The 27535-nt window shown below is 46.8% G+C and overlaps 1 protein-coding gene across 1 annotated transcript; it reads right to left on the bottom strand.

Annotated features, from left to right (window-relative positions):
- Positions 1-819: 819 nt before the first annotated feature.
- ERFL (ETS repressor factor like) lies at positions 820-16506 on the bottom strand. The gene is made up of 5 exons (XM_063312334.1): positions 16443-16506; positions 5774-6008; positions 2388-2577; positions 1665-1788; positions 820-1442 (listed from the first exon to the last, which is right to left on the bottom strand). The coding sequence occupies exons 1-5, from the start codon at positions 16504-16506 to the stop codon at positions 820-822; spliced, it is 1236 nt and encodes a 411-aa protein (XP_063168404.1).
- Positions 16507-27535: the final 11029 nt, after the last annotated feature.

Here is a 27535-nt window from a genome sequence, read left to right as displayed (position 1 = left end):
GATTCTCCTGCGCTTCCGTTCAACAAGGTTGCATGGGAGCGTGTTCAAGGAACTGAGTAGGAAGAGAACCGTGTTAGTCTAGTGGGGGCAAAAAGGCATAGCTTTTTAATAAAATTTGTTCATCAGAAAAGGTACTACCAGATTCCTGATTTTTGGCCAGTGGACTGAGCTGTCTGAAACTAGATGGGGGTGGGGATAGAGAGAGACATTTGGAGATTCTCCCTCGGCCACCAGAATCAAGCAAGTCGGTCCTTTCTGCATCTCTCCATGGATGAGGCCCTTGTTTAAAAAGAAGCTATTGCACGTTTCACCCTTGTGATAGGGATTTTCCTGGATCAGGAAGTATCTTAGATGTTGTTCAACTGACCAGTCCATGAACTTGGAGGCGGATTGTGAAAAAGGGCTGGGACAGACAGTGGTAGAAAAGGGCTTTGGATTGGTAGCAGGCTCCAAAGAGAAAATTGGGGGGAGGGAGGCATCTGACCAGGATACTCAGAGCTGTCAGCCCTGCAGGGTGGGTCTGGGTGTGTTGTCTCTCCCCCCCCCCCAGTCTCCAGTGGACAGTCTGTTTTGTCTTTTTCCGTACAAGCACTTCCAATGATCATTTTGAGCTGGGAGAGCATTCCAGTCTCATCTGAGGGACTGGGGCAGGTGGGGTGTATGCAAGGGAGAGGGGATCCAGATTAGACTCAGTATATTCACCGAATAGAACTTTCCTATAAAAATAGACATCAAAGGAACAGAGGGGGGCGTTTTTTGTTTCCTTGAACCTTGTGTCAAATCAGGTGACCAAGGGAGGAGGACCACTGTTGCTAGGGCTCAACTTCCTGCAAGGGACTTGCCCTGCTTGATAAGACCCAGGCTAACTCCCACCTCCCCGTCCGGCTGACTGGGCCTTGATCTGGCCGTCCGCTCCCCCTCCTGCCGCTTGTAATTTTGCACCTGGCTCTCTAACGTTTCCAGGCTGTCGGGGCTGAAATCGCAGCCTTCGTTTTCCGAACTGCACTCGCTCAAATCCGTGATCTCCAACTCGGAATCGGACGCTGGGTCCTCTTTGGCCCCTTGCCCCCTGAAAGGACTCGGTGGCCTGGTGCCCAGTAATTCCTTATCGCGAGTGCCCGTTCCGTGGACGTCCCCGCGGAGGGGCAGAGTTGTGCTATGGGGAGGGAGGCAGAGACGGGGCATGCAGCTGCTCCCCAGGGTCGTAGTTCTCTCTGGGTTTTCAGTTGGTAGAAGGGAGATGGGCGTGGGAAGCTGAGCCAGGGACCCAGACAAAGGGTTGGGGTAGAAATGAGGTGAATACAGGGAAGTGGGTAGCTTGGAGCTGTTCAGAGGGAAAGTGCTGGACAGGTAAGGGTTGAAATTCCAAGGGTATTCGGGGAAGGATGCATTCCGGCCATACGGAGTCAGCAAGCTGGGAGGTTTTGTGTACCCAGCCATACCTGTGGGGAGAAGGAAAGAGAGATGAACAGACACGCCGTGCTGGGACCAGGCATCAGAAAAAGCCTTTGAGCCTGCCCAATTTCCAGTATAATATCAATATCCTTTGGAAATACACAATAGCCGTATGGGAAGCAATGGGGGGAAATCCCTTTTATAGAAGCCTTGGCTAAAAAGACGATCTCTTGCTCCCCAGCCCTCAACCCAGGCAGACATACGCTCACCTGATCCCAAGAATGGGAAGGCTGCATCCAGCCTCAGTTTCTCTGGTTCTGGCTGTCGTTCAAAGAGGGGGTTACGGCTGGAGGGATCCCCCAAGCGAGGGCTCGAGAAGAGGCTTTGTAAGGTCTGCAGAAAGGAAATCCAGGGGTGAATGATCTTGGCAAAGGAGAGAGGAAAGGATTGGAGACCGTTGGGAACCTTGCGCTCTTCCCTAGGAATAGGCATGTCTATTCCACTTGCAATACAGTTTTCAAAAAGCAGCCCCCGCTCACTTTGTGAAATCAGATGTATTTATTTATTAAACAAATTTACACGGCTGCCCAACTCTGGGCGGCTTACAAAATTAAAATCCACAATATAAAAACCCATCAACCCCCCACCCCCTGCGGTGGCTACAACACAATCAAATCAGCTGGCAGAACCACGTCTTCAGGGCCTTTCGGAAAAGCATCAAGGTGGGGGCCAATCCAATCTCCGGGGCAACGGTGTTCCACAGGGAGGGAGCCACCACGGAGAAGGCCCTTTTTCATGGTCCCACTAAATGAACTTCCCTCATAGAAGGGACCCATAACATAACCTGCCTCCCCACTCTGGTGGGCTGGGTAGATGCATTCCAGCACCGAATTCTGGCATTGCAATGCCAGGTTGGGGTCTGACCTGAACACCGGCTTCCTGAAGCAGCAGCTATGGATCTAAGGAGCTGTTCTCTCCTTGGCGTGTCATACCTCGGGGGTCAGTGGGGTGCAGTCAGCCCCATGGTTGCTCCCGTTGAAAGGGTTCTGAGTCAGGAGAAATGGGGAGTTGGCAGCCATGTCCAGGAGCGGGTAATTCACCAAGACCACTTTGCTGAAGTTGAACTTGTAGGTGAAGCGTTTCCCCTTGGTCTTGTGCAGGATCCGCTTGTTGTAATAATATCTGCAGAAAAAAGCGAAGGGAGAAGCCGAGCTAGCGGCAGGTGGACTGAATATAAATTCCTAGCTCCAAAAGGACCAGCAGAATATGCTGGACATCGGAAGCCGCTCTCTTGGAACAGATCAGTTCTGTAGTTAAAACAAAATGCCAGCGTAAGTTAGTGGACTTCCATTCATTTCAGTTCATTTTGTTTTATTTTATTCATTCATTCAATTTATATAGCCACCCATTTCAGACCAGTGACTCTGGGTGGCTATATAAATTGAATAAATAAATAATCCTGCATTTACTCAGGAGTGCAAGAGGAAAACAGAAGTCCTTGGAACACAGCCACACCGAAAGCATTTAAATTCTTCTTAGCCACCGTCTCTATTTTTTACCAAAAAAAAAAAAGCTTGAAAAAGAAGAAAATTTAATAGTTTGGGGAAACTGCATTCTGTGTTGTCCAACACCAGATTTTAAACTGGGTGAGGCAATGGATGGAACATTGAGGGAGCAAGGTCTGGAGTCTGACGATCACTTCTAAAGCTGGCTCAGTATCCCATTTTGTGGAGCGATATTCACTCCCCTCTCCTCCATCCTCTGATAAAAAATCATTCATACCTGACTCGGGCTAAGAGCTTAGGGCAGAATAAGTCATAATCCAAAAGATAAAAACATTTTATAATGCCAACAGCCAAAGCACTGCATTGATTAAAAACGATTCTATCTGTATTTGTGTATGTGTAGCAGCTGTAGATAAGCTGCCTTTTAAAAACTCAGATAGGATGCTCTATCTAAATTCTGTATATAGCTAAATAAACTATAGAACCTTAGATACTTTTTTTTTCTGCCAAGTTTTAGCCAAGTGGGAAAAAATGCCAGCTAAGTAGAACTGTTTGACCTTCGTTTGGAAACTAGACTAAATCACTTTTTCTTTCTTTCTTCTAGCGCAATGCCCCCTAATGGTGCATTTGGAAAAATCAGCAGAGTTTCAAATAAAGCGCCCCCTAGCAACATATTGCCACCAAGTCCCCTTTATTCTGTGCTAGCAATAGATCTCTGAATTTCTCCTGTGGGGTTATGAGGGCATCTTCAGAATTTATTTACTGGGCAAAGCAGTGCTGAATTCCCAGGCTGCATTAATAGGAAGTGTCAATAGCGCTTAGCTCCTCATAAATATTAATTAGGGAAGTGGAATCTCAAGTGACTAGAGAGTTAATTAATAAGCAATAACAAATATTGCTGTCGATCAATTACGGAGAAGGTAATGGTGAAGCTCTTTTGGGTGTTCGCATGCACTTTGAAGAGGGAGAAGAAAGCAGTTCCTTTTGACACCTGGAAAGGAATGAGCCGTTTGTGGCATGACAGGATGACAAACTGGTCCTACAGGTAACTGTAATATTTGGAATCATTGTTGCTAGATCACGGAAATTTTACTGATTAATCATAAGAGTTTTAGTAGACCAGATAATTAATCAAAAGTGCTTAAAAACCATGATGAATGGGTGTTTGCAAACACCTTAAAAATGCAGATGATCATCCTTCAGTACAGGGAGAATTCCTCTTTTGAAGATGGCAGTCACCATCTATACTTTGAGTCCTTATGTTGGAAAAATGAATTACTGTCCCGTTAGTCAAGATACTTTCCAAAGCTTTTATTTATTCATTTTTTAAAATAATTGGTTAAGCATGCAAGTACTGAAACTTGGCATTAATATAGTACATTTTCAGGTGCTCAAAGCGATGCAAGTTTCTAATTGGTTTGATTGTGTGAGCTGCCCAGAGCTGTTGAGAATCAGGCAGCATACCAGTTGATTGTTGTTGTTGTTGATTCTAACCTATCTTTCTAACCTTGTTTTATAGATGCAAATTTGAGACCAGAGAGACTTAAATCACTTTCCAGTTGCCCTTGTTAGCTGGCATTTTTCCCAAAAAGAGAATCTCATACCATGTAATAATGACATTTGTCATGCCTGAAAGCACAACATTAAAAATGTTGAATCCAATAATTCTGAGTTTGCTCATACCTATCTTGAAACACAACACATCCTCAACAAGTGTTTCCTTTGGGAATGGTGTACGCACTGGGAAAAATTAAATAAATTCTGTTGTTCTTCCCCCAGTCATACGGTTAATACTGTGTGAATCGCAGCCCTGTGTGAACCAAACCTTTGACCCCAAACAAACCGTAACACCCAGTATAATCATGGAAGGAAAGGAGTGTAAGAGATCCAAGGGGACAACTCCCCATTTATGTGATCTTGCATTGGACTAAAACTTGCCTTTGGCTTTTCAAAACAGATAGGATTACAACTGGTTTTATACCATGCAATTGTGTGCCATCAAGTTGGTGTCAACTCTTAGCCACCACATAGATTGATTTTCTTCATGACAATCTATCCCTAACTTGGTCTTTCAGGTTTTGTGAAAAGCTGAAATGTCCTGTCATGAGTAAGGATGGCGAGCAGGGGGCTCCCATCCAGGCTGTAAAGCACATGCGTAGCACTGAGGAATTAGGTAGCCATTCCAAGAGACACAGATCAGGCCCGCCTTAACCTTTGGGGTTTATATGGCTGGGTTTTTCCCACACTTCTTCAGTTTGTTAGGATTTTCCTGTTATGTAGCAGCAATAAAACACTAGAGACCTGTTCCTTGTCTCAGCGTGGTTCCTGGTTGTTAGGACAGGTCCCCTGTGCAAGCACCGAGTCATGTCTGACCCTTCGGGGGGACACCGCTTTCATGATGTTTTCTTGGCAGACTATAGCGGAGTGGTTTGCCATTGCCTTCCCCAGTTCCCTTCCCCAGCAAGCAAGCTGGGTACTCATTTACCGACCTCGGAAGGATGGAAGGCTGAGTCGACCTGAGCCGGCTACCCGAGAATCCGGCTTCCGCTCGGGTCCTGGGGAGAGTTTTGGTTGCAATACTGCCGCCTACCACTCTGCGCCACACAAGGCTCTTACCTTTCAGGTTTTACAGCTTGTATATCCGCTGAAACCTGATTAGCACATAAGTTTTTCCAAAAGGCTAGGTGGGTTCCAAACCTTGTAGAAGCCTAGTTCCCAGCATGAATGAGAACTGGCTACAATGTTGTAATGCAGGCTAGAGGGTCACTTTGAAGACCTGACATCAAGCTTGAATACCCTTCCTCACCCAAGGTGCTGTCCCTCAGCCACAGCTGCTCAAATAAGCCAAGATTCCTGTCTTCTCCATGTCTCACCTTAGAGCCCGACTCAGCTTGTCATAGTTCATATGGGGCTTGCATTTACGAATACCCCACAGCCGGGCCACCTCGTCAGGGTCCTTGATGACAAACTCGCCATAGTCCCCTTGCCAGGCGATGACGTTCTGGTATTCTTCCTTCTGCAGCAGCTCCAGGATAAAATGCCAGAGCTGGATCTGACGGGAGCCAGGACTTGACTCAGGCTTATAGGCCCAGTCAGGGAAAGCAAAACCTGCCAGTGGAAAAAATAATTAACTGATGCTGGTCTCAAGTCCTAGCTAGCTAGTCTGACTTCTTTTATCTTACAAAAATATAGTTCAACATGTTTACATTTTAGGTTCACCTGCTTCATTTAATCTGCACAATACTCTTGTAAAATGTAAGTTGTTGTTGTTTTCATGTACATAAAGAAGAGGAAAATTAGGGCTTGAAAACATTTCAAAGTAAGCAGCATATAAAGGACGGAAAGAATTTGGGAAGAAAGAAAAAGTGGACTCATGAGTGAAGTCTTATGCACAGCTAGTCTACAGACTTCACCCACGCCCTTTGTTAGCTACCATTTTACAAACAGTTATTTGGAACTTAAATCCCATAGAACTCTGTGGGATTTATTTCTCAAAAAATATGGGTAGGATCAGACAGCCAGCTTCAGGCAAAGCAATCTGAGCTGAGATGCAGAGTGAAGTAGCACAAAGCTGTCTACTGGCCAAGTCACAACGGTGTGCGTGTGTGAGAGAGAGAGAGAACGCACGCACATTCTTTGTTCTAACAGACTTTGGTTTCAACAGGAGAATTAATTGATCTACAAGCTCCAGTTCCATACACTTCAGAGGTTCAGTCTTAAGGGCTCACAAAGTGAAACAGAATCCCCTTTTTTGAGTTGTGGAATTTTCTACCCCTTTAGAGAAGATCTGCCTCTTCCTTCAATACTCGGTTCTCTGTTGGTAGAACCTTGCTTCATCCAGACCTTTCTATTGAGTAGGAATGTCTTTTTGGTAAGAAGGCAAAAAGTTGTTCTGGTTTTAAATGGAAAATCAAAGTTGCCAGGTTTTGCCATGGGGAGGGAGAGTGCACATTCCAACATTTGAAATTCACTAGATGTCCCCAGAGAAGATTTCTCACTTTACAATGCAATGCCTTCTTCCTTGGGAGCAAGTGAAGCTTACTTCTGAGTAGACTGTATGAGGTCAGGCTGTAACAGTGAAAATTGCTCAGGATCATGCTTGCCCACAGGCAGGAATTCTTCTAAGACCATCTCTCCTAGTGCTTTGGAAATGCCGCTGGAGTCCTTTGAGATTTTCCCCTGAAGTTGAGATGTTCCACTCCTTGCAGTTATTTCCACTTTCAGATCTTAATTCTGCAGTGGGCTTTAATAACAGCCTGACAGAGTCTTTAAAGGAAGGCATCTCTAAGGAGCTGGGATAGCCAATTCGGTCACCTCCACCCCACCTAATTAATCACAGCTAAAAGCAGAGCTCTTGCTGTGGCTCAGGAGAGGACAGACCTTCAAGCAGAAGGCACTGAGGGAGATACTCTGGCCTCTCTGGTGCCGGCGAGGTCAAGCTGGCCTCCTCAGATCTGTGCCTCTATCTATGAATCTATCATTAACAGGCCTAATGAACTGCTGATCAATGCCTTGATTTTTCAGTTACACAGAGCACCTTTGGCACCCGTGCAGTAAATTACATTCACCTTCCCAAAGGCCTCTCTATACATCACTTGAATGCCACGGCTCTCAAAGTGTGAGATTGGTCTCTCTCCAGAGAGGCACCCTGCTAGTTGGAAAGTCCCAAACTCTGTTTGGGTTTTATGCCTACCTCAGGCATTTGAGGCTCCCTGGCTAGAATAAAAATAATGATGCCGTATGAAAAGAATGGTAGACACACACTCACACACACTGCCCCCAGAACGTACAGAAAATTTTAAGAAGACTTGACGAGTCTAAGCCTGAAGCTCCTTTGAGCCTGAGGTCCAGGCCAACAAGTCCTCCTACGAATTCACCCACCTTGTTGGCCTGCTCAGTGCTGAGAGCAGCTGAATGCCTCTCTTCTTGCTCTCCTATTCAAGCAGAGAGCATTTTTCCATCAAGAGCCACTTTCCTACTGGGTGCCAGGAGTAGGTGGGATTATTTTATTTATTTATGTATTAAACAGATTTATAAGGCCTCCCAACTCGCACAGTGACTCCAGGGGGCTTACAGAATTAAAAACCATACCCCCGGCGTATGCCACTCCTGGCGGCAGCAAACACATTCATACCAGCCACTTGATTGGCTCCGAAGCAGCTTGGGATTAAAACAAGTAATGGGTGGGAGAACTTACAAAGAAATCTCCTGTGATCTTTCATTTTGAGTCACATGCTTGTTTCCATTCTGACATACTTCCCTTTCTTTTGTTTTTCTGTGGGGTCCCTGGTGCTCTCTAGGCTGGGTTGTTTGCTTGCAGACATTTCATTACCCAACTAGGTAACTTCTTCAGTGCGAGGGAGTGTGGGGTTCGTTCCCTGTTTATATACAGTAGCTTGCCCTGCCAGTGTTGGTGGGGTGTGGTTTTCTCCTTGGTAGTTCCTTGATTGGGGTATTGTTTTCTGCTTGTTTGCTTGCTTGTTTGTTTGTCTCTTTGGTAGTTCCTTGATTAGGGTATTGTTTCTTTTTCTACTTTTCTTATCAAGCATCAAAAAGTGGGTGGGTGGGAACTGATATTCCTTATTGAAAATTTGGACTGAAGGCTCACAGACCCTTTTTGAAATTAGGCACAGAGGCCCATAGTTTGGGCCATAAATTGGTTTTCTCTGGATTAAAGACCTGAGGCCTCTGCATCACTGACATCTTAAAATATCATCAAATTTCTGTGGCAGTAATTTTAAAATCTCCAGGATGATCACCTGAAAATAGGGGAAATGAAGCCTCAGGATAAGATGAATGGAGGATGGGATAAAAACTCAAAAGTAACCCAGTTGAAACTTAAATTCAAGTAAACATTTGGAATCAAAGTCCATTGATTATTGAAAACATTATTTTAGAAAATTAAAAATTCAACAAATAAGGAAGGGAAATTTATGTACTGACCCCTTTTGATTAGCCAAAATGCTGAAAAGCAGAAGTAGCTATAATAATCCTGCAGCCGTTGTTTCTTCACATCTCCATTTTAAAAAATGGCCCAGACCCAGTTTTATTTTTAAATGAAAGTTGGCATTTCATGGAAAGGCCAGGAAACAAATATTCAATAAAGAACAAGGCTCAATGTTTCACCTTAACACTCACACACAAGGAAACAATAGCATGAAGGATTTTTTTTTTGTATAGATGAAGAAAGATTTAATGTTCACAAACAACATAAAAACTGATTAGATCTTATATATCATAACAAAATGGGCCAGCTGCATTTTGACTTCAGAACCTTCTTGTGGGGAATGTTTGCAATGTAACAGCAAATGTTAGTTTTCCAATAAAATGTTAGGTGGACATAAAATTCCAAAAAATGCTGTTGCTACCTGCCCTGTAGCTCACTTTACAATAAGGTGCTCCAACCATTATTGCTGTATATAACAGCCATCAATTCACTGCTTCATCCATGTATTCACATACAGGCAGTCCTCGCGTAACAACCATTCGTTTAGTAACGGTTTGGACTTACAATGGTGCTGAAAAAAACGACTTACAACTGGTCCTCACACTTACAACCATCACAGTGTCCCTGCGACCATGTGATCATGATTTCGGCGCTTGGCAGCCAGTTCACATTTATGACCATCTCAGTATCCTGTGGTCATGTGATCGCCATTTTCAACCTTCCCAGCTGGCTTCTGGCAAGCAAAATCAATGGGGAACCGCGTGATTCGCTTAACAACCACATGGTTTGCTTAAGGCCCACAGTGATTCGCTTGACTGCCACAAAAAAAGTCGTAAAATTGGGTCAGATTTGCTTAATGACTGATTCACTTAGCAACCAAAATTCCATCCCAATTGTGATTGTTAAGTGAAGACTATCTGTAACCTAAAGTTCAATAGGAACACACACACTTTCCATGTCTGGCCACGAATATCAAGGGTGTCTGCAAATTATGGTAAAAAAATTCAAGATGGCAGCCATAACAGCCTTAAACCAAGAGCAATTTTGGAGGACCAGAGGTTCACCTGTAGAGAAAGGGCTATGAGGCAAAATGGGTGGGACTGAGATTTGGAGAAGGATCAGTTTCCTGTTTTATAAAGCTTTGAAGCTTTTTTTCCTCTTCCTTTCTTGATTTGGCTTTCCTCATTTTTAGTTAAAGGAGGCTCTGAGAGATGTTAAAAACTTCAAGGGATGCAGATTTCCAACCCATAGTCTAGGACTTCACTCAACCATCCAAAGTCACTGGGAGTTGGGTAGCATATACATTTAACAAATTATTGTTATTGCCAGTGTTTCTCAATTGTGGCAACTTTAAGATGTGTGGACTTCAACTCCCAGAATTCCTCAGCCAGTTGAAGTTCACGCATGCTGGCTGGGGAATTCTGGGAGTTGAAGTCCACGTATCAAAGTTGCCAAGGTTGAGAAACACTGATTTAGGCAGATCCTCAGTGGCTCTGGACCTGCTAACATTTCCTCTTTTGAAAATTGGTATATTCTCTGCAAGGATTGACTGGAAGTAATCTTTTCCCGTGTCATTCACATTCACATTCATGTGAAGAAAATTCCGTCAGGGATAACTTTTGCTTCCTCCTATGTTAGGGGAAAAAAATGCATCAGAATAGGTTTAATGATGGTTAAACTATTTAACTATTTTTAAAATGATTTAAATAGTTTTTAAAATGGTAATATTTTTGAGTTGTTTCTGTATCATAATTCATTGTTGCAGCTTCCCTGGCATCCTGCTTGTCTGGAAAAGCAGGATTCCACTTCTCCAAATGTTATTACAGGTAGTCCTCACTTAAGAACCACAATTGGGACCAGAATTTTGGTTGCTAAGCAAAGCGGTCATTAAGCGAATTGACTAAATTTTATGACCTTTTTTCAGCAGTCGTTAAGCGAACCACATGGTTGTTAAGTGAATCACATGGTTCCCTATTGATTTTGCTTGCTGGAAGCTGGCTCGGAAGGTCGAAAACGGCGATTGCATGACCATGGGACACTGTGACAGTCGTAAATGTGAAGCAGTTGCCAAGTGCCCAAATTGTGATCAAGTGACTGTGGGGAAACTGCAACAGTCGTAAGTGCAAGGACCAGTTGCAAGCAGGTTTTTCAGTACCATTGTAAGTCTGAACCGTTGCTAAACAAATGGTCATTAAGCGAGGACTACCTGTAGTACTACAAGTGATAATAACAACAAAATAGCAGCAGCATGAAACTATGAGAAGAGTTTGAAAAATATAATCATCTGCCTTGACTTAAGCTTTGAGGGACCTATGGCAGCATCGCAGTTGCCCTGTTATCTGCAAACGTCTTAGCATCCTGAAAAGTTGAGCTTTGCAAAACCATTTTCTTAGGCAGGGTGTCCTTGGATTGTATCTGTCCTTCTGGAATTCCCTGTGAGGAAGCCCATCATACCCAAACAGAAGCCACACAGAGCTGGCTACAATCATCCTCTTACCAGGTAGCTGTGGCCTCCTGGCACACACACGCAGACTTCACACAAAGCAACAGTCACTTTGACCCAGAACTGCCAGCGTTGTGCGTACATGGACCGCACTTCCTTCGGTCCATGTACGCACTTCGGAGCAAAATCTCCCCCAGCGAACACGTTCATACCGAAAGAGTTTCTTGAAGGTATAAACATCAGCAAAAATCAGCAGCTTAATCTCATATAAACCATTATGTCATTTTTCAGAACACAAGAAAAATGCTAAGGAACGTCTTGCCCCAACGGAGGATCTGATTTCCCAACACGGTCAACCAGATACCATTGGGAATCCCGCAAGAACGACATGAAGGCAAGACACGTTCTTATATTAGGAGACAGGAAGAAAAATTCTTACCCATTTCTGCACGCGAGGCACATATCCTACATATCTGTAGTTTGCCTGCTGCACCATTCCTCTGTTCTATGAGCCACTGAGCCCCAAATATTGTCACTTTTATTGGGCAGCTGATCTAAGACCCCACACGTTTTGGCTGCCCCCCCTTTTTTTACACTTTTTCTAACTGTAAACCAACCCATTTGAAGTCCAGTGAACAGATCTGTACCGATATTCCAGTCCTGGGTACAGTCTTGTATAAAACCATGATACCACCAGCGGTTTCATTTGGGCCTCTCTGCTCATGATGCCTAAGGGGGAATCCGCTTTTGCTACAGCTGCTGCACAATGTGTAAACAGTTTAATTAAGCTATCCACCGTGATTCTGAGTTGTTCTCACTTCCATTTCCATCACTGCATTTCTGAAATTTAGATTTTTGCCTCAACACAAATCAAGTCCCTTCTAGTGGAGCCCAACCCTGGAAACCTTATCAGTTGTCCCTTAGTTTTCTTGACAACTGCATTGTAAATGATACACCTACTGCCTTCTCGTGGGATTTCTTTTTAACTTCCCAGTCTAGCCTATAGACCTAGGATTTTCTGGTGGTTTCCCATCCAAGTCCTAACAAGATCAGCTTTACATCTTTGTTTGTATTTTAATGTCTATTTACCCAATCCATGGAAACTATAACCTTCTAAATCAGTGTTTCTCAACCTTGGCAACTTTAAGATGTGTGAACTTCAACTCCCAGAATTCCCCAGCCACCCATGCTGGCTGGGGAATTCTGGGAGTTGAAGACCACACATCTTAAAGTTGCCAAGGTTGAGAAACACTGTTCTAAATCTTCAGCATAGGCTGAATGAAGTTTCTGAGTAGTTAATGGAAGATGCTTTGAAATGCTCAGAGGCTATCTTGTTTTATACTTTAGTTCCACGTTGCAAGAGACTATCTCCTATTAACCTCTACCCTGTTAATCACACTTGATTTCATTTAGTAAGTTTTGCCTTAATTATCCATACATACTTAGATTTCCATTGGCTGTAACAGGAACTAATTTGCTCTGTTCAAACATTTAAAAAAAACGCACAGCCTGTTTGAGTTAGTTAAACCCAAAGGAGACCTAATTTAAACTTTATGTCAAGTAATCCACTTTTGCAAATCAAGCAGCAAGCAAAACAAATATGCATCATGGAACAGCAGAGCAGACACTTAAAGGAAACGTAGCAAGGGGTGGAAACACTAATGCACTGACATAATTGAGACTTCCAATTTGCAAAGGGGAACCAGTAATATAGTGGCTTTATCAAAGGGGCCACATCCTGTTTTCTTCATGATTCTCATTGGTGACCCCAAAACTGTTTTATAATTAAAACATATATAATATTTTACCTATAATTACTCCTATTATTTAAGAGGAGAATCTGCCTCTTCCTGCATTAAGCGGAAGGTTGGATTCTACAACCTAAATGGGTTTTCCAAAGGTGACTATTTCTGGGCTGCAAATATCCAGAAGACCACTAGATGGCCACCAAGGGAGCTTTTAGTATCTCTTGGCTGCCATCTAGTGGCCATCCTAATGTTTCACAGTTCAGATGCAACAGCTCTAGCGGAGACCTCCTTGGAAAAAGTGCACATCGTATTAAAGCAAGTCACTCCTTCTTACAGCTTACAGTGGTCTTAAACCTCTCAGGACTTTTAGCATTTTTACAGTGTCACAATGCTGATTTTATCTAGGGGTTAATCTTTATATATTAGTATCGTAAACCACCCAGAGTTACTAGGAAGTGGGTGAAGAGCCCAGAAATGTGTAAACAAGAGAAAGGGGTTGCTTTCCTTCCAATTCTAGGATGCTAAATACTGTGCCAAGGGGTGCCCATAGGTGTGGGGTCAAAAAAGTCAAGATGGCAGCCAAGTGATGCGACCAAACCCCGCCCTTTTTACATGGGGGGCGGGGCTTTGGTGGCATGGCTGTGGCTGCCATCTTGACTCTTTTGACCCCTTCCCTGCAGACACCCCTGGCCAAAGGAACCAAAAGGGACCTAGTCTCCCTTTCTCCTTCAACCCAGACTGTGAAGATCCTTATTTTGACTACTCTGCCATGATTTCAGTCTTTTGGAAAAAAAAGGTGGAGGCAGCTGGCTAATGAAACATGCACGATTCTCTCCTCAGAGGCCAAGCAGGGAAAGACAGCCCGGAGGTTAAAAACAGTTCCTTTGATTGTTTCTATTGCCCCCAGCCTTCAGCTTGGAGCTATAAACTTCACAGCTATCTAGACTCCTGGGGGAATTGCTGTTTTGAGGGAAAGGGTGCAATTAATAGCTGTCTGAAATGAGTGGGTGGAAAATGTTTGTTTATTGCTAACTGGCAGAAGGCAATAGCAGAATCCACAAGGGCTCTGTGGCACTTTCGGCCGGTGGGTTGGCTTCAATTTGATCAGCTGTTCATTCCCTCTCTGTCAGCACCAGGATGTACTTGCCCATTTTTTTGCGGTGGATCTGGAAGTTTCCTATTTGCTAGACATTCCCGGACGGCTGAAAGATTTTGCTGAAGAGCCAGTAGATATTCAATGCATGCATTTGACATCAGGACTGAAAAATGAAGCATGGCAGAAAAATGTTTTAAATAAATAACTCTCAGGAGCAGACATCCATTCAACAGCCAGCTGGTCACCAGAATGCCATCTTTTCCTCTTCACCCCAATCCACGGTTGAAATGTCACCACTGCCGGGTTTCCTCCAGTGTTGGAGAGATTATGCTACCAGCATTACACCATGTTCTCCCCTCGAAAACCCACCTAGCCTCTTGTTTTTTCTATGCTTACTGAAGTCATAATATTTTAGATAATTTGGGGAAAGAGGTGGCTTTACTTTGCTGCATCAGAAAAGGAAGCACTCCTTGTGTGCATGTGTGTGCGTCTGGGTCTGCTGACTTTTTTTTATTAATTATATTGATTTATTGCTATCCTTCCCTGGAAAATGCTTTAATTTTGCTGAAGAAAAGTGAGGCCTGTCTTTTAAATAAATAAAGCAGTAAATAAAAAGGGCAGGATTTTAGTTATACATAAGTGTTATCAATTTACCTGAATTTCTCCATAATACTTTACATTTGCTGTTTTAAAAAATTGACATGTAAAGAGAGTGGCATTTGATAGTTGGCATACAATGGCATTAAGAGTTTGGTTTGGGCTTTTTGGGGAAACTGATAGCTGGCTTGGTTTCATATTTCATCCCGACAGTATTAAACCATTCAGAAATGCCAACAGTTCAAAAGCATTCATATATATACACATACATATACATACACACACACAGATACACATACATACAGATATTCCTTTTCATATAATGAAATATATATTATATTCATATAACAATTTTTCAGTATTCAAATTTGAAATCTCAGAACAGAGTTTTGCATGTCCAATTTCACAGTGACAATTAAAAAAAACATGGCAGGTGTGAATCTTCCTTTCAGTTGTATTGTTATTAAAAACAACATTTTGCCTGGTTTAGCACTACACTAGGTGGGCAGTGTATCAGTGCACCGGAGCTTGTAGTACATTTTCTGGGTCTGTGGATGGGTTCATACAACATGCATAACCAGAGCAGTTAAAACTCTAGTTGCTGCATTGTTACAACATGCTAGATTTGGTTATCTTGAAACCTGGAGTTCTGGTTTCTTTGGGGAGGGGAGTGGCTTAGCATGTTGTATGAATTCATCCTGTGTTGATATATGATCCAGTGCATGATGGCAATCTAGAAAGGAAGTTAATTCAGTAGCCAAGTTGAATGTGTTGTCTGAACCCAACCAGTGTGCAGTGCCATGCAAACTCAGAAAATAGGGATAATTGAGTAAACCATGATTAAATTAACCATGGGTTAATTTAGTGAACCCAGGCAGAGAGGGAGATCCTACGATGTCCACACCCCACACTGGAAAAATCCTTAATTTTCTGCCTGGAAGACATTCTCCCTGTGCCAGAACTCACTGCAAGAAAGGCAACTTACATGTGCTGATTAATTCTTGCAAATCTGTCTTTCAGGACTGAAATCCTGCAATCTAAGGCTGCTAAAAGTAGTAAAAGAAGCTCTGCTAATCTATTCCAGGTTCACACATACACTGCAGCACACCCTGCACCTTGCAACTTATGGTCTATGATGAAACCAAGCCAAACTAAATTTCACAACTAAGCAGACCAGGACTTAATAGCACGAACCCAACCACCGAGCACTCGCAGGTGAGAATATGATGGGGCAAGCCATGGTCAAACGGGCTCCACCAGATTTCAATGCAGTACCTACACAGGTGTTCTGCCTGGGTTCACATCACCTGCTTAACCAAATGGAGTTGCATTTGCCAAACATTCTAACTGGGGTTACTTTTAACCCTGTTAGCTTTTAAGGGTGGTGGATTAGCAAATTGTAGGAACCCAGACCGTTTGGTTACTGGTTGAGAGTATTGTGCAGGCCCAGATAGGGAGTTTATTCAGCAAGCAGGTTAAGCGTGTTGGGTGAAGACAGCCGCGGGGTGCTGGAAGCCTAGCCCTCAGGAGGGGAAGCCGTTTGCAAACCCGCAAGCAGGCCAGGCCAGGCGGAGGTCCAGCGGCGTGAACGCCCAGGTGCTCCCGCGCCCAAGTTTCCACTTCCCGCCGCTGCATCCTTCGCTCGCGGATTAACCCCACCGCGCAAGGCCCGGGGCTTCGGCCGTGTCTCCGGCCCGAGAGTCCGGGTTACCTGGCGTCCAGAGAGCCGGCACAGGAGAGGTGAGGAGCAGATCCGAGACGCAGTTACAGTCCATAGCGAGGGAGGCTTCTACCTGCAGGAAGGGGAAGGCGAGGGGGAGAGAGAGAGAGAACGCGCATTGAGGGAAGGTCTCCGGGCTGCATTTAAAGACGCGGCGGCGCGATTCTACGCAGGAAGGAAGGAAGGAAGGAAGAGGAGAGAAGAAGCGGCGTGTATCCCCCGACCTGCTTGAGATGGGCGCGAAAGAAAAGGCGCTGCGGATTTTCCGGCGGGTCCAGGAGGCCCCCACCTGGAGCTTCAGTCCTGGCCCGGCGGAGTTGGTCCTGCCGCGTCCGTCTGGGCCTGGAAAGAGGCACCTCAAGGCCTTCTGCGCCTTCGGGCGCGGGTGGGGTGGGTAGAGGCACACGCACACGCGTCCGCCTTCGCGAAAAGAATCTGTGCGTCTTCTTTGCCTCGCTTTTTGCCTCTTGCTGCTGTTGGGGGCGGGGAATGCTTGCCGGCCCCACTCCCTCGGCCGGATAAAAACCCCCAGGATGGGAGCCGCCAAGTGCATCTAGTTTTGGAAGTTACTCTCTCCTACAGTTAACCTTCGCTAGCCTCCATCTACCTACGGATGTGAGAAATTCGGCGCTTTCAACCCGCGTTTGCACTCGTCCGGACGGAGGACCAGCGCAATCTCCGCCTGCGCTCTTGAAGGCGCCTTTCGACCCACGAAGTGGCTCCCAAATAAACTCAGCCCGTTTTTTCAAATGGGGCCGGGTTCGCTGCGGTTAGGGTCTCTAGTTAAAAGGACGCCTATATCTCTCGCGGGTCTACATCAGGGAAGTCCGTGTGGATGGGCAAACGCATGGCCACTAAGTGCAATAAAAGACGGGTGTGAACGCTCAAGCCAGTGTGGTTTCCAGTATGTGTACTTCAGTGTGGCCCACTTTCTTTAGTTATATCTTCACTGGTGGTTTCCAGCGTCTTCCAATCACTGCTGTGTCCAAAAACAAAAAACGTGATGAAGGCAGGCTTTGTTTCGCCCTAACGTGGCTGGATGTTGGTAGAAGGCCCTGTAAATCACTAGTGAAGAATTGATCTCAAGCACTTAAAATATTCAGGCTATAAAGGTCTTCCAGCAACACCCAGCCATCAATTGTCGTGACAATCTAAAGCCGCCTTCATTACTGATATATCGGCACAGCGATGGTTGGATGGCGCTATAATTCACAGGTGTGGAAATCGCGGGATTATAATCAGCCTCCGCAAAGCCCACGACGGAAAAGCTGGTTTTATTTTGCTGAAGCTCGTTCTGAAAGTGAATACCATTTTCAAAACGGCCAGCTCCCTCCCGCTTTGCTTCTCTCTCCCAGGAAAAACCTTTGGAAAAATATACCGGAAGGGCAGTCGTGAGATCCCAGGATCAGTGCCCCAACCCCTTGGGACACCTATTAGACTTGGAGGGCTGTGGGGGTGGGGTGGGGTGGGGGTAGAAGCAGAGCTGCAATCCCACGAAATCGGCCAGTGTAACACCCTCCAGGTGTGTGGAGCCGGTTGTTAATAATGGAGGGAGGGTGGTGGAGAGCTGCTGGGGCCATCACCGAAGATGCCTCCTATTCTTTGTTACCTATCTTCTGTTAGCATGGAGAGGCGAGTATTCCGGAGCAGAGAGCGCTGGAAGTCTGGGTGTGAAAGAGGGGAAGGGTTGCATAGGGCCCTATTGCGTCTCCATGCAAGTAAGTCGCATCAGCCTCATTTTTGCCAGCTTGATGGGACTTATCATGGATCGCTCCCTTTCCCCCGCCCTTCGCCTCTGCGCGCCAGCTTCCCCAGTTCTTCCAGGCGTGCCAGTGGGGAAGTGGTGGGGAAGGGAGAAGCGCCCGAGCTCCAGACGCTTCCCGCCAAGCGATTCCTGGCGGCAGGAGCAGCTTAAAAGGCCATGGAGGGTGGACTAGAAACTTGGCTCCCTCCCTTTGTCTTCATTAAGGGCAAGCGTTTGCCTGGAACTACTTTCCCGCCGCCGCCAGCGTTGGTTGTGGTGCGGAGAGAGCGAGAGTTTCGCTCCCGGCAATGCGAACCAGAGAGCAGCCCAGACCTGCGCGGAAGGAGAGCTAGCGCTGATCCGGCTTCAGTCAGGGAAGCTTGCTCCCCAGCTCCGGCTGGAGCTGGCAGATTCCCCCTCCTGCCCCGCGAAGTACCATTAAGGCAGAAGGTTATCATTACAGGTGAGGGGTCAGAAGGCCGCCCAGCGCAGTTTCTTCCCAGGGAGGCAAGTTAATAAATCTTCTTGGGTCCTCCACTTCTTAAAAACAGGAAACGTAGGGAGGAGGGGGCGGCGGCTGGAGGTGGCAAGGGTAAAATCCCTCAGTCTCCCCCCCAGAGTGAAAAGTTCAGAGCTGAATGAAAGACTTCCCCGAGGGGAGGGAATAAAGGGATCGTTGCAAGCGGCCCCAAAACTTGGTCCAAACCATCAAAGAACTGGGCACCGAATGGTAAATCTGATCCTCGGAAACCTCTTGAGCTAAACTGGGGGAGTCTAGACTGGACGGGGGGGAGCAAGGAGAGTCCTTATTTTTCGATCATTTCTTCAAAAATCCCTCCTGTCTCCCCTATTTAGGGGATTCTGTGGATGTGTTCACACAACACGTCTACCCAGGTCAAGGACAGACTCGGTGGCTGCGTTTGCTCAATAGGCTAAGTTTGATTAGTGTTCAGCTTGGATAACTATATTTATTGTGTTGTGTGGACACAAGCCAGGGAGCGTAACAAAACCAAACACCCCCACCCCCGAGCGAGTGGAATGGGTCGAAGACAGGAACAGTAGAAACAAAACAAGGATAAAGACCTTGGTCTTGTGTATTTAGACGTGGCATTTGGAAGCGAGGTAATTTAGAAAACCAGGTCCGAAGGAAACCAGTTTAACTAGGTGGGTTAGTCATTGGAAACGCGTAGCCCGACATCGCCAAGTACCAATACCGTCCTGGCCGGTCCCCACTGCCGGTGCAGATCTCAGCACCAGGGACAGCTCCAAACGCGCCTTCTGGGCGCCTTCTCCCACGCGCCACGCCCGCCCTTCAGTTCACGGACACCCCCCTTTTCCCTTTCCCACGAAGTCTCCTATTCTGCCGCCCCCCCCACCCACCCCCGGCCCCGCGCGTGCTGCTAGGGTGTCCCCAGAGCCCCAGCCCTCTCCTCCCCCCCGCCAGTTCTCAGCCTCCCGTCCTTGGTTTCAGTAATTTTCCATTTGATTTGGGAGGTAATGCATTTTTTAGAAATCAAAGAGGAAGCCAGCAGATTCCCCCTCCAGGCCCCCAGGAGCTGGGGCCCAGATGAGAGGCGCAGATCATTTCCTTGTTAGTTTTGATTTCGGTTACCGAGACTTTCAACTTCCCTCCAACCTCCTGGAGAAATGTTATAACAAGTAGCCGAGGGAATTTTCTTTCTTTGCTTTCCCCCGCCCTCCCTCTCCGCCTCTCCCCCTCCTCTCTTTTGCTTTCTCGCCTCCTCTCATCTCTGCATATTCCTAAAGCCAAGAGGAGAGAGAGTAACCCCCAGAACCCCAATCTGAAAAAAGAGAGGCCGAGAAAAGGGACAAGGCACTCCGCTTCTACCCCACCCCCGCACATCGGCCGGTTCTTATCGCCTTGCTAGTTTCGTCTCTCACACCTTCCTCGACCTCGTTAGGCGAGATCGTGTTCTTTGAAATTCTCCTTAAATAAACAACCTACAATCAAGACATCAACTTTATTTGGGGGAGAAGTCGGGTGGGAGACCACATATCCTGCCCTATCACAACTACAGGTAGCTATCCCAACACTGTAGGTTATTCTGCTTCATCTCCACGGCATTTCCAGTTCCCTTAAACCTGCTTCCTGAGAAGTGGCGTGTAAGCCTGATTTAGCATTCCACAGCTCACCTTAAACTAAAAAGCTGCGCGAACTACCATAAGTTTCTCGGTGGAGAAAGCTATCATTCACACGTTCACGTGCACATTCTGCTTCCTCTACGACTGCAAGAGACCTAACTTTAAAGGCCATGTTTTGTAGAATACAAAAAGGGGCGAAAGTTGACCCAAAAGAGGCGGGGGGTGGGGGATAAAAGAAACTAGAATGGTATGGGAACATGCATTCTGATTAAATAATTCCTGGTTAACACTGATCTGCCTTTTAACCCATGAAACTAAAAATATATTTACACGATCAGCATTCTGAGGTGTGTCTTGGTGCTGAGGAAAAGTGAGCAAGAAACTAAAACCTGCCACTTAATCACCACGTTTTCCCCTTTGATGATCCCAGAAGCAACAGGCTAAAAATTAACAGAGGCTGCTCTTGACTTGCACCCAGAGATTTTCAGCGTTGTCCCCCGAAAAGTCAACTAAAGCATCAGTCGATTAATCCACCCATGTCTGGGCGGTGAAAGTTTATGCCTTAATGGGTTTCTTAGCCGGTTATTTATTCTTTTTCCCATCGAGTCTTAGAAGTCTTTACTGGGCAAGAACACGGTTGGTATGCCAAGTTGCATCCCCCTCCTGAAATCTGCACAAATGTCTCGGGAGGAAAAACAAACAAACAGAAATATTCCTATATCTTTGCTTTCGGTGAGAAATACTAATCGCATCTAACTCTTCCCCATGCAAAAATCAGGGAGGTTCCCCCTTGATTTGGGGAATTGGCGGGGGTGGGATGGAGTGTTTTTTTACCATTTCCCCTTTTCCTCCTAAATCTTGAAGAGTATGTTTGCCAACATCTCCCCTCTTTTTGGGGGAAATCGATGCCGTAAATTATTCATTGTCATTAGTTATCGATTTGGATATCTAGCGGTGGCGTTTGGAGGATGAAAAGGTTTCTTCCTTCTCTCCTCATTGTTCTATAACCTCCGGCGAAAAAAAGCCAGAGGTGGAAGGCCCCCTCCCGCCTTCTCCCTCCCATTCCACAAGGCAGCCCCGATACACACGTTAGGGCAAACGCCGCACGATCAATGGGGGATCAATGCCGAGGCATGAAACTAATAGCCAGCGAAGCCCCTTTGATCTGAAATCTCAGCTCAGAACTCAAATACCTGCTTCTAACAAGGCCGAGAAGAGAGTCGGGGGGAGGGGGAGGGCGAGGAAAGGCGGGCAGCGGGCGAGCTTTAATGCCAGACAAATATTTCAACATCCAGGTCGAGGAATGAAGGATTTCCTTTGAGTTTCGTGCAGAAGAAGAAACGGGGTGGGGGCTGACTCCTTAAATAGCTAGGATTAATATATTGGGGGGGGGCACGATGTTGCACAAACACATGTGGCAAATGTTCAAGGGCAACGCCTTGGGACTGTGGCGAGCTAGGCATGTAGGACAAGCGATTTTTAGGGAAAGGAAGGGAAAGGAAAGGAAGGGAAGGGAAAGGAAAGGAAAGGAAAGGAAAGGAAAGGAAAGGAAAGGAAAGGAAAGGAAAGGAAAGGAAAGGAAGAAGGGGCGAGGAAAGATGGACGCTGGACCTGAAGCTCAAGAGAAACGCGACAGCAGGATAGGACCCACGGAGAAGGCTACTATTTATACACCGTCCACGTTTCTGCACTCCTAGGCTGCAGCTCGCCAGAACAGCGAGCGAGCAATTTATTAAGTAAAGTAATTAATAATTATTTTTAACAGCCTAATAGAGGTTTCACCCCCTTCTCCCCCCTCCTGCTGCCTCATCTCATTACTGTTAATATGGTTCGAAGGCCTCCCAACAGTTCGTTGTTTGTTTATTCATTTTTATGTCTGGCATATTAGAGACCTTAGCTGTGCTCAGCCCCCCTCCGGTGCCCCCCTCCAGCAGAAAAGAGTCGGCCGAACCGAAACTTCTGCCTTCTCTTTAGATCCCGATTACCTCAATCTAAATCTAATCACCTACATCGCTTCTCCTTTTGAAAATTTCCCACCAGGAAACGACAAGCCAGAGGGAAAATACCGTGTTCACCATCACAGGAATTCTAGGACTGAGGTGCGAATTCTGCACGTATCCCTAAGGTTCCTTTAATGGCTTGGTCGTGGCACACTTCCAAACGTTGGCACTGTAAAGTTCTGGGACACCTGTTTTGTTTTTGGTGGTTTTTTCTTCTGCTGCTGATGTTGCTCAGGTACCTACAATACAGTTCTATATAAAATTAATAATACAACAAAATATCCTTTCTGCCAGACCCGGTGTATTACCTTGTCTGGAACTATTTGCATGCTTTACAAGAGAGCTCAGCCCCTACACAACTTGCTGCTGCTCTGTGATTTCCCGGCAGCATTAGGCAAAGCCAAGGAAAAACCTCCCTCAAGGCATCCTGGATTCCTTCCACACAGGACTTCTGGCAGCGGCAGGAAAGTTATTTGGTATTGTCTTTAGGAATTCTATTCCCTCCCCGCCCCCCCCCCCCCCCAGCTTCCCAATCTCGGCTACAGCCCTGGAATTTCCTGGTGGTGTCCCACCCCTGTCCCACCCAGAATGATCCTCCTTAGCTTTCGAGGTCAGCCCAGGTCCGTTGGGTGCTGCCCATCTTAGATCCGGCTCCGCTGGGCCCACACATCCTACTATTTTACGGTGTGTTTTATTGTCAGCAGGCAACTGTGGGACGGGGGAATACGCAATTGTATGGATAGGCAGCAGTTTTGATGGCCTACATGATTTTAGTAGCCATTTACTCATGTATATATTCGCTCAACTGACAGCCCACTCTTCTCTCCGAGGGGAAATTCGAGGGGACGAACAAGAAAGCTTGGGGAATAATCCTCGAACTGCATGAAGGCTGCAGTTAATGTCTTCTCCCGTGCGTTTTCTTGCTGTACACACTGCCAGAGAAAGGAAACAGCTCGGGTGGAGTTCAAAGGAACGGAACAGAGGAAAGAAAAAAATCCATGGATTTCCAAGACGTGAGCCCACCCTGGGACTTCTTCAGCCGATCTCTCTGCTCCGAGGGAACTTCCGAAAATCTCGCATCTGAAGCTTCGAGCGTGTTGGGAGAGACTCGAGTTTTTTTTTTAAAATCACTTTACAGCCCTGCCTGTTCGAGACGGAGGCCTTTTGAACTTGGTAAGGCGGATTGCTGAGCAGAAAGCACAGAAAGGTGCTGGTGGTGGTGAAGAACGCACCGCACCTGCAGGAGGGACTACTGTACAACTATATAGTAGCAGGGGACGGCAAGGGAACAGGAGGGGTATTGCGACAGACAGCAACAATCAGGACAACCGAGACAGCCTTGGAGAGTCTCAGGTCAGCCCAGCCTTGCAAGAGGGAGAAAGGACGGCTTCGGGCTTGCTAAAAAGGACCCCAACCGTGACTATTTAAGGGAGTAAGTGCATAGAGCAGTGTTTCCCAACCTTAGCCATTTTAAGATGTGTGAAGCTTTGCTGGCTGGGGAATTCTGGGAGTTGAAGTCCATACATCTTAAAATGGGTAAGGTTGAGAAACACTGGAACAGAGAGGGCAACTCCGCCCTCAACTTGACGCTGTTCTTGAAGTTTCCAGATCTGGGCTGCAGAAAGCCGAACGGACACTAGCTGGCAGCCCTCCGCCTTTCCGAGAGCCATTCGCGAATGGTAACGGACAGATTCAGAGAATTATCTCAAACCCTGCGGATCAATAGAAAGCGGGATCTGCTGCCGCGGTACTGCTTGGCTTGCTTTCTTGAGTCAGCTGTAATGGTGCAGGTGCTACCCCTGGGAATGGCTCAGGGGCAGAACTCCTACTTTGCCCATAAGCAGCCCCAGCTTCAACCCTTGGCATCTCCCGGTTGGCCTGGGAAAGTTCCCCCGTCTGCATCTGTAGCTGACAGCCTTAGTCTCTACCTCTCCCCCGTCTCGTGCCCTGTAGCCAGGATAAACTCCCAGCCAGGATCGCCTCTGCTCTTACAGTAGAAGGCAGAGTCTGGGCTCTCCCACCTTGTTAAGGCTAAACGTGGTTTGGTTTGGACGGAGAGGGAAAAAGCCCTTGGAATGAAACGTTGCTGGACTGAAGATGCGCAGCGGAGTCCCAGGCTGGGCGTCTTAAGCAGCCGCGTTCCCACTTCTAAATGGGCAAGGAAAATGAGGCTTCATTTTGAGGAACGGGGCCAAGCGAGTGTCAGCTGAGCAGCAAGATTGGGGCGGGGGGGGGGGAGAGACAGAGAAAGGCGGACGCCTTTTCTGAGAAGTCTGAACAATGGAGAAGAGAAAGAACCACAGGCGGAAGGCGAGAGAAGCTCAAGAGAGCCAGCCTCATCTAGCTGCCCGGTTAACGCCATCTTCTAAACTGAAATTAAAATTGATTTTTTTTCTCTTTAAAAAAAAATATCATATTTTCCCCTGATCTTTCCAAAAGAAAGAGCGAGTTGAAATAAGAGGACCAAAACAAATGTCACTCAGTCATTGGCTGGGGGGAGAGAAGTGGAACGTTCTTTGAACAATGGCCCTGAAAGTTTTCATTAATTTCCAGAAACCTGGAGCGATTTGCTCGTCAGAGTGGGAGATTCGGGACAGAACAAAAAGAAAAGGGGAAAAAAAGGGGGGGCGCTGAGGGGCGACTTTGCATGTCTGAAGCCATCTCTGCTTTGCAAAAAGGAATTGTAGAAGGGAATCTCAGCATTGACTTCCTCAGACTTCACCGCTGCATTTTTGCTGTTCTGCATTGTGCTTTTCATGTTCCTCTGTACCACACTAAAGTAGGCTAAAGTACTTTTTAAAAAAATATCTGATCCCAATTTAGTCCCAACTCCTTTAAACGTTGCCCCTCCAGATCAGTCTATCACTTCGCAGTCCACCTTACCCAGGCACCTGTCAAACCATTTTTTCCTCATGTCAATCCCCCTTTTAACAACCTCCGTCCTCTCTATTTAATTGTGAATTATTCGAGTTCCCTCCAATCTTCTTGGAGAAAAGGGCAGGGAAAGACCCCCTTCGGAGGAACGAGAGCGAGAAAAGAGGGGCAGTTACTGAGCTGGTTCCTTCTGCAAGCCTTGAAGAGAGAGAAGCGGAAGGAAGGAGGAGGAATGGAATAAAAAGAATAAAGGAAATTAGTTTCTCATGGGAGAGGGGAGGAAAGGTAGTGGCGGAGCTGCTGAAACGACCGAGAAAGGCGAGATAGGAGTAAACCCGGGAGTAGGAGGCCGGTGCGTGCCCCGCCACGCGCACAATCAGCAAAACAGGAATTCAAGGGAAGAAAAGCGAAAGATGCTCTTGAGTGGCTGGCTTTTAATGTGTTAAAAAGAAACCAGGAAACCAGCAGCACTTGAAACGCTGATAAAGTTCAACGCACACGCACACACCCGCTTCACCTATCCCCCTTTCTCCTTGCTTCGGAGCCTCAGAAAAATCCCTTCCGGCTACTTGCTTTCCTTTGAAATCTCCGTGTTAACGAACATCTCCCAGAACACCTGAATGGGGCGCGCACCGCCCGCACACACCGGACCCGCGGAAGGGAAGGCGCTCGGCTGCCCGGCGCTTTCTCCCTCCTCTCTCCCTCTCTCTCTCTCTCTCCCCCAGGGCTGCTCCGGCCGCCCGCACGCCTGAAAACTGCGCGAAACCTTGCGGGTCGGGCCCGGCTGGATTCGCAAGAAACCACAATAGAGGAGAAAGTGGAGGGCAGGGGGTCAGGGCCGCAACTAGGGTTTGTGTCACCCGGGGCAAACATGGATTCCGCGCTCATTTTGGCACCCCACCAGCGTGGCACCCGGGGCACATGCCCCGGTTGCCCCCCCCGCCAGTTGCGGCCCTGCAGGGGGTAGAAGGGAGACCCTCCGCGCTCCTCGGCGCCCAGAGCAGCTCCGCTCCTCGAAGTAGTGGCTGCAGCGCTAGGGGGCGCCAGAGAGCAGGGCTGACTTCCGCCCTTGGGCGCCTTTCGACGGGCAGCCGGCTCTCCGCCCGCCAGATGCCCCTTGCCTGCGCGGCCTTAAAGGAAGCTACCGTTTCTCCATCTTCAACCCCAACCCTCCTTACTGGGGGGACAAGAATCGCGGGCGATCATGGTCTGTGCATCTCTGGGTTTGTGAGACGACTTTGTCTCTGTAAAAGCACTATATAAATCCACATTCCCGGCTCCCACTATTCTTTCCTTGTTTTACTCCTTCCCAAGGCAGTGGCCTATTTCGCCTCTTAGGCCTCCACTCTCCAATAATTTCGCTCCCTGCCTGATATTTCAAGCCACATACCAACTGCGTAGAGTCAGACGGCTGCCGAATTATCCTGCGATTAACTAGTCCTGAACGGGTTACACCAGGGTTCAGTGTATAACATGGGAAATAAAGTGCCTCTGGGTATATACAGAGAGTACTTTCTGCCTCGTTTAGAAGTGCAGGCCCAGCATGTCTAGGATTCCAGGCCCTTGCAGAAACGTTCAGGCAGAGCAGGACAGCAAACTGGGCCTCAATCCAAGGAGAGTGCCACCCTCCCAGAAAAGACATTTTGTAAGCAACATCCACATCTTTTCTATTTTTAGATTTTTATCCTGCCTTTATTATGTTTTATAAATGACTCAAGGTGGGGAACATACCTCACACTCCCTCCTCCTCCCATTTTCCCCACAACAACAACCCTGTGAGGTGAGTTGGGCTGAGAGAGAGGGACTGGCCCAAGCAGGGCCGCAGCTAGGGTCTGTGTCACCTGGGGCAAACATGGATTCCATGCCCATTTTGGCGCCCCCCCCAGCGCAGTACCCGGGGCACATGCCCCGCTTGCCCCCCTCTAGTTGCGGCCCTGGGCCCAAGGTCACCCACTGGACCAAACTGGCTCTATTTTGTCTATTTATTATTTATTCATCATTTATTATCTATTAATTTATCTATTATTTATTATTATTTAAGCTACTGTATTTAAACTGTATTTATATAATATAAATTATTTACTGTATATAAACTCCTTTGCACTGATGATGTGACCTAGTTGGGTCATGAGACGTCTGCTAGCAAACAACGGAGCACATTTATTTTTCTGTCCATCCCTGGATAAAACTTCTCCATTTCTTCTCCTTGGCAAGAAGGAAGGAGGAATGCCTGCCCCACTCCCCACTTGCGGGCCATCCCATCCCATCCTCTCCTCTCCACCTCCTCCCTTTCTCTTTCCTCTTCCTTTGCCTACGAAAATGTGACCCCCCCCCCTTCACCCCCCTCCAAGGCCGGCCTGGCA

The sequence above is a fragment of the Candoia aspera genome, chromosome 10 (genome assembly GCF_035149785.1).
Source record: "Candoia aspera isolate rCanAsp1 chromosome 10, rCanAsp1.hap2, whole genome shotgun sequence".
NCBI lineage: Eukaryota > Metazoa > Chordata > Lepidosauria > Squamata > Boidae > Candoia > Candoia aspera.
Note: the sequence above shows the minus strand (reverse complement) of the source record. Positions and strands in the feature narration are given on the sequence as shown.

Bases quoted from the DNA above. Each gene is read 5' to 3' on its own strand.
- ERFL (XM_063312334.1), bottom strand. From the start codon at position 16,506: ATGGACTGTAACTGCGTCTCGGATCTGCTCCTCACCTCTCCTGTGCCG. The intron at 2,578-5,773 runs GTGAGACATGGA...TTTTTTCTGCAG, and splicing joins AAGCTGAGTCGGGCTCTAAG to ATATTATTACAACAAGCGGA. The intron at 1,789-2,387 runs GTATGACACGCC...TCCTTTCTGCAG, and splicing joins GCACCCCACTGACCCCCGAG to ACCTTACAAAGCCTCTTCTC.